The 15,020-nt window shown below is 36.7% G+C and overlaps 2 protein-coding genes and 1 long non-coding RNA gene across 5 annotated transcripts; 1 reads left to right on the forward strand and 2 right to left on the reverse strand.

The window, feature by feature from the left end:
• Positions 1-4,133: 4,133 nt before the first annotated feature.
• Positions 4,134-8,359, reverse strand: LOC149588158 (uncharacterized). The gene is made up of 3 exons (XR_016380020.1): positions 6,166-8,359; positions 5,539-5,818; positions 4,134-5,399 (listed from the first exon to the last, which is right to left on the reverse strand). It is a non-coding gene; the product is annotated as an uncharacterized LOC149588158 (long non-coding RNA).
• A 136-nt stretch (positions 8,360-8,495) lies between these two features.
• Positions 8,496-10,852, forward strand: LOC149588159 (uncharacterized). Of its 2 annotated transcripts, XM_089862999.1 has the most exons (7): positions 8,496-8,632; positions 8,691-8,787; positions 8,868-9,015; positions 9,893-9,972; positions 10,054-10,192; positions 10,254-10,343; positions 10,763-10,852. In XM_089862999.1, exons 2-7 carry the CDS (start codon positions 8,713-8,715, stop codon positions 10,765-10,767), a joined length of 537 nt encoding a protein of 178 aa, XP_089719125.1. In that variant the 5' UTR covers positions 8,496-8,632; positions 8,691-8,712; the 3' UTR covers positions 10,768-10,852. The 2 variants fall into 2 exon arrangements, with proteins under 2 accessions (XP_089719125.1, XP_089719126.1); XM_089863000.1 differs by lacking the exon at positions 8,496-8,632 and having other exon boundaries at positions 8,639-8,787; positions 8,868-9,001; positions 9,891-9,972.
• Positions 10,853-11,051: 199 nt separating this feature from the next.
• LOC149588160 (deoxyribodipyrimidine photo-lyase-like) lies at positions 11,052-14,945 on the reverse strand. 2 transcript variants are annotated; one of them, XM_089862997.1, is made up of 8 exons: positions 14,787-14,945; positions 14,261-14,570; positions 12,962-13,290; positions 12,367-12,525; positions 12,100-12,304; positions 11,725-11,999; positions 11,413-11,572; positions 11,052-11,351 (listed from the first exon to the last, which is right to left on the reverse strand). In XM_089862997.1, the coding sequence occupies exons 1-8, from the start codon at positions 14,829-14,831 to the stop codon at positions 11,206-11,208; spliced, it is 1,629 nt and encodes a 542-aa protein (XP_089719123.1). In that variant the 5' UTR covers positions 14,832-14,945; the 3' UTR covers positions 11,052-11,205. The 2 variants fall into 2 exon arrangements, with proteins under 2 accessions (XP_089719123.1, XP_089719124.1); XM_089862998.1 differs by lacking the exon at positions 14,261-14,570 and having other exon boundaries at positions 14,787-14,907.
• Positions 14,946-15,020: the final 75 nt, after the last annotated feature.

The raw sequence follows: 15,020 nt of genomic DNA on the forward strand, positions 1-15,020 counted from the left end.
TGCTGGCAACAATGGTCTCTAAAGATACAAACTGAATTTTTAATGTATAAAAGAATGACGTTGAACAGAATTCGATTCTCAAATATCGCTTTCAAAACTAGAATTTCCCATTGTAAATGGAGAAAAAAGATCTATTTCACGTGAGGTGTGAGAAGTTTCAGGTCTAATGCCCCTAGAGGAAGACTGACATAATCCGTATCCACGTCGTAGGAGTGAGGATCTTCTTAACACGTTTATCTAAAGCGTAAAATTGGAATTAAATAAGTAATCGCGTTTGATTTTTTGAGAAATCAATCCACTTTATTGTTGTTTTAAAACCGAGAAAAGTAGAATTTCCCTATTATTTTAATAAACAAATTTTTCGCCTTCACAATGTATAAAAACATTTCGGGAAATTAGCGCCATAGCAAGGAATTTATACGATTTTTTTTCAGTAAGAACGTTTGACCTTTGGTCGTCGAAGGTTGAAGACATAAACTCAACTCTGACACGAACAGTACAATTTCGCACATAATTTATTTCATCTAAACATAATGGTGTATAAAATCATTCAAGAAACAGGTGTCTTTTTTCCGACTATACTTTTGTTAAGAAACACGCATTAGCATTGTCCACAAGTAAAGGCGAACCCGAAATAATCAATTCTTGAAAATCATTTCCAAATACCAGTGGACGAGAAAGGACACATAAGAAAAGATTTTTCCTAGTGCTGGGTGGCTTCCTGAGAATTTGAAACTATTTTGTTTAGTTTAAGACGTTCTTGTATTCAACATAAACCATGTTTAAAATGAAGTTCTGTAAACCGGAAAAACAAAGAAGAATCACTGTTCAAGAAATAGATAGAGCGTTCAAGAATGTCTATGAAGAAAAGGAACAAAGTTGCATCAAGGATAACTTTTGCTTCAATATGGTTTTCAAATTCATGAATCTCTTGGGTCTTTTTCGAAATGATAAGTTTTATAGAAGAAAATACGTAAATTTTTTTGTCATTCTGGTTTATTCTATTTACAAAACGTGCATAGAAATATACCTTGTAGCGAAGCAAAAACAGAGCATTAAGGTGTTATTGAGTAAAGCGTATTACGTTAGTCGAATAAACGCCATTACGTACATGCTCTATTTAGTCATAATTAATCAGGATTTTATCGAAGCTGTATTGAATTCGCTAATTTTCGTGACCGATCAAAAGTTTTTAAAAACGTCTAAATTATCAAAGACATTTAGTTTTTTAACCGCTCTCGTTATACCCTACAATATATTTTACTTTATCTGTATAACAGTAGACTCTGTTAGTAAATCACAAAACGAGACTCTAATATTATTCAGTGAACGGTTTTTTGACCTTAATACTGAATATTATCCCTTGGCTTTAGCTTCGGAGGTTGTGTTTAATCTTTTATATTCGTATTCAAATCTTTTATGTTCATTAATTCAAATAACAATGGCATTTGTAGTTGAGCATTTACGATCCAAAGCGAAAAGGTTGGTTATTCAGTTATCAACAATCGAAAATAATTTCGTAGACCTCTACAAAATTCACACGGAATTAACGGAAAAAATTCAAACTCTTGACGTAAAAATTAGAGGTGTTACGTGTACGTGGATTATTCTTTTGGTTGTATTTTTTTGTTCGTTTTTGAATTATCTTCTTAATAGTAATTTAGCTCCCGGAGAAGTAGTACTTCAGTTAGCCGTGAATTTTCAAGTTATAATCAGTAATGTTGTTTTAACCGTTTGCATTTGTATGTTGAGTAACGCTCGTAACTTACTTATTACCGCTTGTCACATTCGGGCCAGTTCATTTACCAAACCATTATGCCACGTAAGTCTAGCAAATGAAAACTACTTGTGTTGTAAAATATGTAATGGTTCTCTGGAGTTAACTTTTTTGAATTGTTTCCCGATTAACTTCAGTTTTATTGGAAATGTACTTATGGCCATAATTTCTTATCTATTGTTCGTGCAAACTATGATGGAGGGAGAACAGCCGCATCCGAAGAACTGCATTGACTTAAAGGCTTAAAAATGGATAAACACCATTGATGAATGATCGGTACTGTTCCTTAAAACTGCGAACAAATCTATTTATAGATGTATAAGAAAATTTATGTTTTTACAATATGTGAAATACATTCACTGTCTCTCCAGATTCTCTTGACCTAGATTGGTATAATTTTTGTAGGCAGGTTAATCTGAAGTGCTAGGTAAATGGTCTCTAAGAAGTCTTTCGTAAATTCGAAGCCATATTGGAAAATGGCGGAAGGATAAGTTAACTAAAACTTCCTAACGCTATAACAGCAGTAAATGTTTTGACTTTACTATCTATTAACTTTGCTTACATAGCTTAAAGTACACAAACAAAGTTTTTTGACTATGTAATGTTTGTAAATATGAAACGGCTTCACATTGTCTTTGCCTTTAAATGTGAGAAATGTTATCATGACTACATTTTCCTCGTTTTTTACAATCTAGCGCTAAAAAATCTGAATAAATCGGTTCGTATTAACTTCCTGATGTAATCATATTTGGTGCACCTAAGTGTAGCTAGTATCTGTATGTTTTAAATCATTAACCATGGCAATAAAACTTCAGTAACCGCGATTTATATTGTGTCAGCTTTAATTAAAAATAAAATAATTTACTCGACTAGAATTTAGTTCAATACGCTATGCGACTTCGAGCGATAAAGACGTATTTTAGGAAAAAAAACAAGATAAAAGCTTTAATTCCGTCTTTCAATTAGTAACCTTAATTGTAACATTGACGTTAACACGTTAGGCTTAACGCTTCCCGATTGTGCTAATTTTTAAATCCAAGTAATCACCCTAAATACGTAAAATTCCAAAATATAAAAACTTATTAAGTTTTCTCTCATCTTGATTCAGGCATAGACGGTGAATTATAAAAGACCAGCAAAGCAGTACGGCAAATCGATCAGGAAATTTCCTCGTACAAGGTCACCAAACAAATTGTACAATGGTGGACGTATATATGATTCTAAGGGTTGAAGAGAGCACGCAAAGATCCAAACATAACGTGGTACCAACGACCTTGGACCTTTACCCCAAACCCCGTACCTAACCTCCCTCGAGTTGATTTTTGTTCGAGATAGAAAGTTTTGTACTATTAAAGGCTAGTGAGTTCTGGTTCCCTAATAATTCATCGTCCATGAAATATGTGAAACATAAAACAAAATTCTAAAAGCCCAAAACCTTTTCCCCTGTCTTGTCTTTGGCCTCCCCCCTTTTAGTTTAGCCATGGAAGCAGCCTGCAGTCGCGACGCCAAGGGGTAGGCTGAGTAGGCAATAGCCTAGGTAGAAAAGTTCAGTCTACTCTACTACCAAATTTGGTCCAAGGGAGCCTCCTGTTTTTAGGTAGGCGAGCACCTCCATGGGAGCCCGAAGTGTTTAGCCTACTGGTCCTCGGGACAAGTCTATCAATTTCAAGTCTATAGAAAAAAATAAGGGGGTCAAGTCCTAAGGACCAGTTCACTATTGTGGACGCTAAGAGGATAACTGGTCCCAAGGACTATAGTTTAAAAAGTATTCTTATTTTCAAGGTTGAATAGAAGTACTAGGGGAGATAAAAAGGCGGCCTAATGTTGAAACGTTCGTCGCCCAAAAGTCAATATTGAACAGATGTTTTAGTTTCTGTCTTTGGCACACTGAACATATTTTTTTAATATTTTTATTGAATATTATATAGTTTCACTTTATACGTGAGAGCCTTGCGGTCGATTCCTGCTGTTCTATTTAAGTCTATTTAACTAAAACACCCGAGTTTTGTGGATACGCTAGCTGGAAGATGTGTAAAATAGTTTATCTTTACCTTATGGGATCTCTTCCAAGTTTATTTACGCAATTACTAAACTTCAACCATACCAGGCAATCAACTCACTTGTTGCCGTATTTCATGGAAAACCAAATTTAGTTTACGTCGATAAATTATCGATGGCTGACGAGAAAGGTGACGTAAAAAAGAGACTCTCACATAGTTACGGAATAGTAACGGTTTAAAGGTAAACGCAACAAGGTATGATAATGAAAATGCACGACGAACACGAAATATCCGTTAATGTTCAAGATTTATTACAAAATTTCATCAGTAATTAATTGCATGATGATGAGCTTTGTTCGAGTTAGAAGACGAACTATTGCGCGTGAATTAACGCTTGGACAAGTAAATGTACAAGTGGGTTTCAAAAACGAAACCTCTTTGCCTAAGTGCATTAAGGATAACTTATATTTCAAAATGGTTTTTAAATTCATGAATATCATGGGACTTTTCCGAGATGATAAGTTTTACGTGGGTAAATACGTGACTTTCTTAGTCGTTCAAGTATATTGCATTTACTTGACATGTACGGATGTGTACAACTCATCGAAGCAAAAAGAAGGCATCGCTATGATACTGAGCCGTGGCTACTACATAATTCGTATGCACGCTGTAACTTACGTCATTTACCTATCAATATTTGACAAAACGTTTAAAAAGACTGTAATGAAATCACTCGAGTTTTCGCAAGAATCAAGTTTTAAGGCAAAATTGCCATTGCTATTTAACGTACTGGTGGCGACTGTTATACCGTATAGTGTGTTCTACTTAGCTAGCATTACCGTTCAATATAATTACTTTACTACTCAAGAAGATGTTATATTGTTTGCGAGTCAGAAACTGTTTGACCTATCTATTTCAAAATCGCAAATCTCCTTAGCTCTTTTATGGACATTTTGGAATTATTTTTTCTACACATTTTCAACTATGCTTTTTTCCCTGACTGAAATAACGTTGGCGTTTGTGGTGGAAAATCTACGAGCTAGAGCGAAATATTTAATTTGTCAATTATCAACGACAGCAAATATTGATGAAATATGCAATACGCATACAGATTTAATGGAAAAGATTCAGGAACTAGATTCTAGAATTCGTAATATTGCTGTTATAATGCTGGGCTGTTTAACCGTTTACTTTTGTCATATTTTGAATTGGTTGCTTAATGACTTTGAAGGTGGTCCATTTATATTTAGAGTCTTGGTATACTTCCAGCCAATGTTAAGTACTTTGATGTTATTCATGTCCATATGCCTTTTGAGCAATTGCCGGAGCGCCATTATCACTAGTTGTCACATAAGAGCTCGATCTTCAATTAAACCACTAACCCAGATGAATCAAGCGGAAGAAACATATTTGTGCGCAAAGGCTACGAGTGGTCCATTAGAATTGACATTTTTTAAATGTTTACCCATTAACTTCAGTTGTATCGCGAGTGTATTCATGATAGCGACTTCTTATTTTGTTTTTGTGCAAACAATGATGATGGGGGAAAAATCCCCAGGGTTTTCCAATACCAATTGCACTTGCAAAGAAACTTAGAAGTGTACGGGGTTATCCGGCCTCCACTGTTGTAAATAAGATTAGTATCAATTCAAAAGTCATAGAAGAAAACAATGCAATATTTGTAGTTCTATTGACCACTGGGACCGTGAAGTAATAAACAAATCGTTTTAGTATCACATCGAGAGCTTTTCACATACATACCATTTGCGTAAATTCGACCAAAGAGGGTTCAATAAAGAGAAAGGGAGTAGAAGCTAGAGGCTTTGGCGAAGCATTTTAAGAGTTATCGATTTGTTTTTCATTTAATTTTCCTCATAATAGACGATTCACTATATTTTAACCAATAAGTGATAAAGATGCGGCCGCATACAGGAAGCCGAGAGGAAAACTTTCAAAGCGAGAACTGTACAGCCCCGCTTCCTGTTACTCCTTTGATCGGAGATAACTGTACAAACCGTACGTAGACGCACGCACGTATGAACTAAAGGAAATTAACATATAGATAGCATCATAGGCTTAGCATCATAGGCTTAGCATCATAGGTTTATAAGATATGTTCCATAAGTATGACACTACCTATACTTCGTAATGCTAGAGACTTACTGAACACGATAATTGATTACACTCCATCTTCCTATTTAGTCTGTACCAAGCCTTTGACTACGCCTCACCAGGCGTCGCTTTACGAGAATCTATGACGCTTCATCTACGTCACTTCATGATTAGCTCTCAGTTACCAGATCAGTGACAAACTTATGGAACATATCTTATGAGCTTATGATAGCATCATCAACGCTTTGTATAACCTGTAACAGCTTCTGAGCTTACCATTAAAATCCTCAAGCATCTAGTAAAATTAGCGTCTTAAAATGTATTCAAAAATTGATAGTTTCATAATAAATATTTAATTTTTCTGTAAAATGTGTATTTTTGTATTATATTTCATATTAAAAATTATAGCCGTTAGACACTGTGTTTTCTGAACCTTATGGAAAGCGTATCCAAAATATGGCCTGTTAAGGGTTAACTAATTCTCAACCAATAGTACCTCCACGGCCAAACTCCCTCGAACAAAATTACCTTAAAATTTCATACTCAATGGCGTCCAACAGAGAAAGGGAAGATTTTTTCCATTCTTGTATCAGAGTCACTATTTAGTAAAGGGCTATCATTATAGAGGTAAATAAAAATCGTTTCCAGCAGTGCAATTGTAAATTATCTTGAAAATAAAACTAGATGAATTTAAGTGTTGTCAAAAATGTGATAATGCTTGAATAATAACTCAAAATACGACTTGTTTTAAAACTCTTACCTCAACGACAGCATGAAATAGAACAATGGTTCCATTTATCCCAACATATACAGGGTGTTGCGCGCGAATTTGAGTGGAAAGTGTTCTACGACATTTTATTCTAACAGCTACCTTTTACAAGTCACCCTTCGAATGTTTTATGGGTTACCCTTTAAAATTAATTCAGAAAGACAATACTAATTTAATTAAGGAATCATCCGAAAAACACTTGATTAGGGTTGGGCCGGACGGCGAAATGTCATAGAACATTTTCAACCCAAAATAGCCAATAGAACCCACCCTTTTTGAAAAACACCCTGTATTTTTATAGAGATAAATATGTATCAATATTAAACCTTAAAATTGCAACGGTTTAGATTTGATAATTTAGAAAGTTTTCTAGAGTGCTTCCCTAACTCGATTGCGGGCCCTCTTCAATTAGTAAAAAGCCTATACGTAAAAATCTAAATAAAATATTCAGTCTTTCTTAATTAACGACCTTAATTTGGAATGGAAAGTGAGGAAAAGGGAGTCGAGGCTAAAAGGGAGCTATGAATTATGATCAGGCCAAACAAAAGATTCAATTTAAGGCACCGCCCTTAAAGAGGCTGTTGAAAATTGAGACATAAAATAAATAGCCCAATTTTAGGGGAATCACAAAGAGCGTGGGAGCCCGAGCCGCTCATTAGTCGCTCGTTTCTCATCTTTAGAAACCTCGAGTTCCGAACTCCGGCCGAAAGCCAAACGGAGCTCATCGTACCCCTTTTCTTCCTCGGCCACTTGGAAAGGAACTAGACTTTTGGATCAATACCTCCCTGGAGGAACCTTATAATAGGGAAATCAATTCTTGCGCCAAATGTATATTGTTTTTCAACCCTCCAATGGTTTCTACAGATTGCTTCTCTCGGTTTATTTTCGGAAAGAAAAGTCACCGAGCGAGCAAAAGTTGAATCGATAATGAAGTTCCGAGCGTCCAATTTACTTTTCAGTTCCACTTTTTTTTCATTAAAGGGATATTAAATAGGACCCGAGAATTCTGTGGATTCCACAAATATTCAGGATTGAGCATTTTTGCTCTGGAGTGCTCAAATGTATTGTTTTAGTACGTTTACAATTCGTATATGAAAAGTAGACTGTGAACATTTTAGGTTTCTTTAGTATTTAAAGACTAGAATATACCCTTTTGGTACTTTTTTTTCAACACCCAAATAAGCTTAACCATGACGTCAGGGATGACGTTTTTCACACGTCCGCCCCTTTAATTCAAGCAGAAAAACCCAGAAAATTTTCGTTAAACATTCCAAATAGAATAAATCTATGCGTTCCTGCGCGAAACTATGATATGAAGTTCAGATACGTACTACATTCTGAATGAGTAATATTCCCTTGCTACAACTATTCATAAAATAGCCTATTTTCAAGGTCGAATTCTTGACAGAAACCCTTTCTTGGAAAAAATAAATTATCTAGACCAAAGTTTGAAGGACAAATTCAGCTATCAGTACCGAGGGGCAAATCACTTCTAAAAAAAATCTGCCACTTTAATTCTGATTTAAATAATTTTTGCTGTCAAGACGATTTCAAAAACTTCAGCAATTTCCAAAAAATTAAATATTTTAAATGATGTTTCTAAAGATTTCAATATTTTAAATTATATTTCTAAAGATTTCAATATTTTAACTGAGATTAACAAAGATATCACCAAATGTTACGATTTTAAGTCAGACTTAACAAGCGATATTTTCAAAATTTAGAAGATATTTGAAATTGACTTTATATTTCAACAAATATTCCCAAAAATTTCAAAGGGAGCCTTGTACACTTGCATTTGCAAGTGATTGACCCCTCGATCAGTACTATCAGGCACATAACTATTAACACGTACGTGTAGAGCTTCGATCACGTGCTGCATTAATACGTCATAAGGGAATACTTTTAGTTTTGGTTTATGATCCTCCGAATTAGAGATAAGATAACAGACCTGTCGCCATCGCCATTATATAAGTAAATTAATTTGGGTGTTAGCTTGGGTTTGTCAAAAACTTAAATTAGTATTATTTAGGGGTTAATTGTTGTTTACAAAAATGGAAGCTACTCGCTTAAAAATGCAACAGGAACATAACAAACGCCTTGAGGAGGAGAAGAAAAAAATTAAGGAGGTACTTAACTTTAATCGCAATTTAATTTAAATTATTGGTATCTTTTGCAAAAATGATTCTACTCATCAATTGAATTACAGCGTGAACAACAGAAAAGACTGGAAAAAATTGAAAGATATGAACGGTTTCATAAACCTGGGCCATTTTATTCTGCCAACCGACTGGGAAGTCTACCTTTAGAATCGAAATCTGACGAAATTCACAGTTTTTCCCATAATAACCACGCAGGTTAGGAAAGGTTTTACATTATAAATTATCATAGGTGTAAACCCTAATCGCCCTACTGGCCAATTTGCGTGTTATTCAATCAGGGAGAAAAGAGGTAAGGTGGCGCGGTAATGATGGTGGGCGATCTGCGGCAATGGAAGCCTCCCAGTGTACCTTGCGGACACCCCTACCATTTGGCGATTGTTAAATGCTGCCGCGTAGCGCCATTGTATTTGTATAAGGACTAGCTTCCTTTTTAGACAGGGGACATCCCATAGATGGGGGTACAGACTGCAATGTTACAGTAGTTAGTTAAGGCTTTATCCCTCTATCCTTTAAGCTTTAATTGTAGTGCTTTGGCGATTGCGGGCATACATGAAATTATCCAATCTCTGCAGTAAAAAATCACTATTGAAGTCAAATGATTAAGAACCTGTCAACCTGAGAAAGCTTGCTAGAAATTCGAAATGAACATACTCTGAACATTCTCGACGTCGTGTATATTTGTTAAAACAAATGTCGCTACCTGAAGCGCCCCTAACATGCTGGCCAATCTTCTACACCCCTGAATACCAAGAACCAATCAGAACTCCTAAGGCGGGCCATTTAACTCCACCCCTCGATTATGGGAGCATCTAGCGGCATTTGTTTAAACGAAACCACAGCAGGACTTGCTTTAAATGGAGCATAATAAGAACCCTAAAAGACACACCAAAGTGTGATAGATGCAGTGATATGCTTAAGATTTCCGCAAAAAGCGCCTCATTAATTAGTAAATTAAAAGCAGTGTTATTGATAATGGTAGCATTGTCGAAGGTTTTTATTTAGGCACAGTGATAAGTAGGATTGTGAGTCTGAAAATTGTTGTAAATAATTTTTTTTTTCAATAATTTTTTAGAACCTATTAAATATACTCGGGACAATTTTCAAAATAGACACAATCGGTTGCTGGAACAAGAAAGTTTGAAAATCAAACAGGTTACAATGTTTCTTTTTTTGGTGTCACACGCATTTCCGAATAAACAGCCCAACGCATTTTGACTAGGATTTCGTTTTCAGAGAGAGCAAGAAAGAAGAGCTGAAAAGATAGCTCGGTTTGAAAAGTTGAATTCTTATAGAACAAATGGTTGCAAATTGATGGAAAACGCGGAAAAACCTGCAAGCTCTACACCAGAAACCTCGTTCACATCACAAAGTGGTAAAATACGAAGTCATAAATTATTATTGTGAATGTCGTGAAAACATACCTTGTAACATAGAGACAAACTACGCGGAAGAACTTAGGCGTGCCCGTTTAAGAATGCAAGAAGAGTACAACATGCGAGTTCAACAAGAACGCTTAAAAAATGGTAATCAACTCATCACCAATACACTGCTGATGTTCATTACAAGCAGTACGATAAATAAACTGCCATCGTTAAATATAATACACTATATGTACCCTGATATCTAGTGGAGCTTAAATGTCAAAGCAATATGTTTTAGATGCGTGTTTCCTGTAATGAACGTCTGATAGCACGTTAAAGCATGTCTCGGCTGTGGCTAATGCAAGTAGACACTCCCATAGTGGAGGTGTGGAGTTGATTGACTAGCAAAGGCTAGTTTTAGCTCCTCCCCCCCCCGAACGAATTTTGTTTGGTTCCTGCCTTTGACAAGGTAATATTGGAGTGCTGAAGATTAGCCAGAATGTTAGGGATGCCACAGGAGCCGACATTTGCTTTAAATTCGGTGAAATTTCGAATTAATCTTTTACTATGAAACTTTTCAGAGTGAAAATGAACACGCATGTCAAAAATTCACTGTTGACCCTCCAAAATTAATATTTACCAATTATTAGTAATAAAAACTGTAACTTCAACCCCCCCCCCAAATGAGGAGTGACCCCCTTGCAGGAAATCAGTATTTAATATATCTCTACGAGCTAATAAAATTTCCGTCAGTGGAAATTCAAGCTCTGTGTTTAAGCAGCGAAAGTTCAGCTCGTACAAAATTTTTTTTCGAGTTTATTCACTTTGTTCCTAATATGTTGCCAGTCCCGTTAATAATGACTTAAAGAGTGCACAGTGTGGTAAAAAGTTTATTTTTTATAAAAAGTACAAACCGAAATTGCAAGAAGTAATTGACACTCCGTTTAAAAAAATTTAAAACTCAACAAATGAATGTATGGTATTGCAACAATGTTTTTGGTGTTTTTTTTTATGATAAAATGTACTATTTATATTTTCGGTACTTCATAACAAAAGCTTCGACATTGAATTTTCTTTGACATCCTTTAAAGTTCATGTAACGTATCTTCCCAAACACTGGCCTTTCAGCCCAGCCTTGATCGTGAAGGCCACAGATTGACCACATGCAGCCTGCAAGAACAAAATTGACAATTTTAATCGTGGTTTAATTTAAAGTTGTATTTCAACTTACCAACATAACCGTTGGGATCTCTGCCATCTAGTTCGTATTTATCATTCAAGTATATCGCTGTTGACAAAGCTTCTTCGGGAGATTTGGTCCATTCCAAGATTTTCTTTGCCCAGTACATTCGTAGAAAACCGTGCATTTTACCTTCGTGCACCATTTGTCTCTGAATTTGTAAAATGTGTTAAATGCCTGACTACAAATGACGGGTAACCCTCATGCCCAGCCCAGCCCACATAATTCAAACTTTAATTAACACGGGGGATATGAAGCGCATTGAATCACATTATTCCTGGTGTAAGAAAGTATTTGACATACTTGAGCGGCATTCCACAGCGTATCGTGAGTTTTTGCATTCTCCAGAGCATCACGCGAGTACAAATAATCCCTTTTATCTTTAGCATGATCTCTCAGGGTTTTACGAGCCCATTCCCAGGCACCTTCCATATTATCATAATTTGGGCAGTAGTAACAAAAGTTGTCAGCGAGTTCTCGCCTAACCACCGCTTCTTCGATGTAAGCTTCCACAGATTTTGCGTATTTACTCTTGAAAGGTTGGACGCTTAGAATGCAGCGTTGAACTGATAATTGCCCTTAACATTTGAATTAAAACAGCGTGTTAGACTTTACACCTAAATTAACATAAGTCACATCGATAGTAATTAATATAAACAATAAGAAAACATTTTTCACCAAAGTGAATCCACGGTGAAAGGTTACTGAGATTATCTTTAGTTGGATCATTTCGCAAGTCCGCGAAACTTCTAAGTCGCTTATTTATGAAGTTGTTCAACTCCTTTAAGCCTTCGGAAGTTCCAGGTTTCGCCCATTCCACTTCACCAACACTTCTGTCGATTTCCAAAGAATCAAAAGCCGCTTGCCAATCAATCTTTGGGGACTAAAATCAATGGACTATAGTCAATTAATTAATTGATTGATTATATTTCGTGACAATTATACCCGCAGTTTATCGGGTGCTTTATGAGGGTGCGTAATAACTGGTGGAAACTCGGTTAAGTACTCGGGAAGTTTATCCATGATCTTTCTACGAATTGTTCGAGCTCCATATTCAAGCTTATCAGAGGCAATCCAACATGGTACGAGATTGTGACTGTCTACCTACAAATTAAACGATACCTTGAAAATAAGCTTTAATCTTGACTAAAATCACTTCAAATCCACTAAATTCCAGTAGGTTTCCATAAGGTTATTTTGTTTAGCTTGGTGAAGGCTAGTGGGCGGGATTTTTAAAGGGGCTAACCGGCGCTGTTGGGGTGAAGTCCTCCCTTAGTTCAGGGGGAAAACACCCAGCTCTTTGGCCATAAGGAATGGCGCCACCGTCGCTGTGGTCGGGTAAGCAATATGCTAACCAACAGTTTGACCCCCCCTTCACCCCAACAGCTCCGGCCAGCCCCTTTAAGTGCACTTATAAATATCGCCCAAAAATGCCTTCGCCAAGACAAAACTGGAGTTTGTAAGGAAAGTCACCTTGGACCTGAGCTTTGCTTTAAACAAAAGTCACCTAGGGGTCAAAAAAAAAACACCCTACATGTACCTGACACAGAGGTACATTAGAAGGCAGAGCCTTCTTGACATCTTGAACCCATTGCTGCGGAACTCTCAAAGGGGCAAAATCTGTGATTACACCACCAATACCGTGCTCCTTAACAAACTTTGGTAAAACATCTTTGGCATATCCAATTAAAAGATGAAACTGTATATCGAGGGTTTCGCATTCAGTCTCTACTTCTTGAAGACCTTTTAACATGAAGGAATAATGGCGAAGAGTTGCTTCCAAAAATTTCGGGACCAGACAAAAACAAACAACCAATGGGCAACCCACTTTTAGAGCTAGTCTTTGCGCGTATAGCAAGGCCCAATTATCTATGGATAAAAAACAAACAAATGTTTTGTAAAAAATTTGATTTTATTTTAATACAAGAAAAAGCTACGGCAATTAATTGTTTAAGTTTAGGGACATTAGATTAGGTGTTAAACCAACATTTTAATGAAAGCAACTTCTGGGCTATAAATTTAGTTTAAAGCATAGCGCGGCTCCTGTGGAACCCCTAAAAGTTGACTTTCCTTACGAACTCCAGTTTTGGCTTGGCGAAGCTAGAGGCATTTGTGGGCGGGATTTATACGTGCATGTATAAATCCCGCCCACTAGCCTTTGCCAAGCCAAACCCGGAGCTCAGGAGGAAAGTCCCCTTGTAGGGGATCCACAGGAGCCGCGCTATGCTTTAAACAAATGCCACTAGATGCTCCCATAGTCGAGGGGTGGAGTTGACAAGCTGAGCTTAGCAAAGGCTAGTTTTAGCTCCGCCCTCATGGACGAGTTCTGATTGGTTTCAACTTTCTGCCTTTGGTAAGGCAAAATTTGTGGGTAGCACATTTGGGACACCACAGGAGCCAAAATTTGCTTTAAAAATCATTTTCATAATTTCTCACTCAAGATTCATCCACTAGGGGTCCAAAACTTAAAGTTCTCTAACCGGGGTAGGGGTCAATAGGGAGCTAACAGCTCTCTAGGGGGAAGAGATAGTCTGACGTCACGCCGCCCCCCTCTGGTTATCATTTTCGCGCGTAGAATACTGTTTCCAACTGTTAAGGGGGATGAAACTCCAGTAAGAGATAGAAGCTAGGGTGTGACGTTTCATGGTCAGAACTCTTAAATCCCTATTACCAAATATGATGTCCCTTTCAAGGAAGGGAACATAATTGTCACTACAATCTTTTATATTTTTGACACTTGCATGGAGGTTAATTTTGAGTGTAGGAAATTAGCGGCCAGCATGCGTTGCTTCAATTATATTCCCTTAAACAGCGAAATAATTATAACTGTTTAGAAGACCTTGGACTCTTTGGTCTCTTGACATCCAATAAACAATGGCACTGCAATCATCTGGCACATCTTCATTCTTCGAGATGATTCTGACTCTTTTCTTGTTAAATTTAAATTCCTTTATAGATGGGCTGACGCCCTCTCTTTTTGCCTTAATACTTTGAAGAAAATTTTCATGGCTACCAGAATCAGTCGCGCTCGAACTTCCTGAAGCTACAGGGTTTTTTGCCTTTTTAATCTGCTGACCAATCTCTGTTTGAACTAATGGTCGTTTTGTGTTCTTAGACATATTTTGACTTGAATGCCTCCGTTGAAGAAGCTGAATTTATAGGACAAAGAATTTAATTCAAGTACTTAGGCTTAACTAGCCCATTATTTTCCCAGCTCTCGGATATGCTTGACCAACTAAAGCTTTTTATATGGTTATGTAACACGCATTTTAATGACCCATATTACGTAACACAGTGCACCGGATAATACATGCTTTAAGTGAGGTTAATTAAGAATAAAATAAATCAAATTCGCGCACGACAACCTGATATATTCTTCTATAAATTTCGATTTCTTTAACTTCTTTCATGAAACGAAAATACACGTGTTACGTCCGCATTCCAAATTTTAATTTAAATACCGTGTCACTGTGACGCCGCGACTTTGCAGCAAGGAACTATAAAGCTACCTACAAACCACATAAAAGAGAAAACTAACAACCGCAGCGCAGTTGGTGTTGTGGAGGTTTCAATGTAAGTAGGGCACATACGTCCGCGAG

The sequence above is a fragment of the Phalangium opilio genome, unplaced genomic scaffold, assembly GCF_054372755.1.
Source record: "Phalangium opilio isolate 3A_F unplaced genomic scaffold, DU_Popi_V2 ptg000662l_1, whole genome shotgun sequence".
In the NCBI taxonomy this organism is placed as follows: domain Eukaryota; kingdom Metazoa; phylum Arthropoda; class Arachnida; order Opiliones; family Phalangiidae; genus Phalangium; species Phalangium opilio.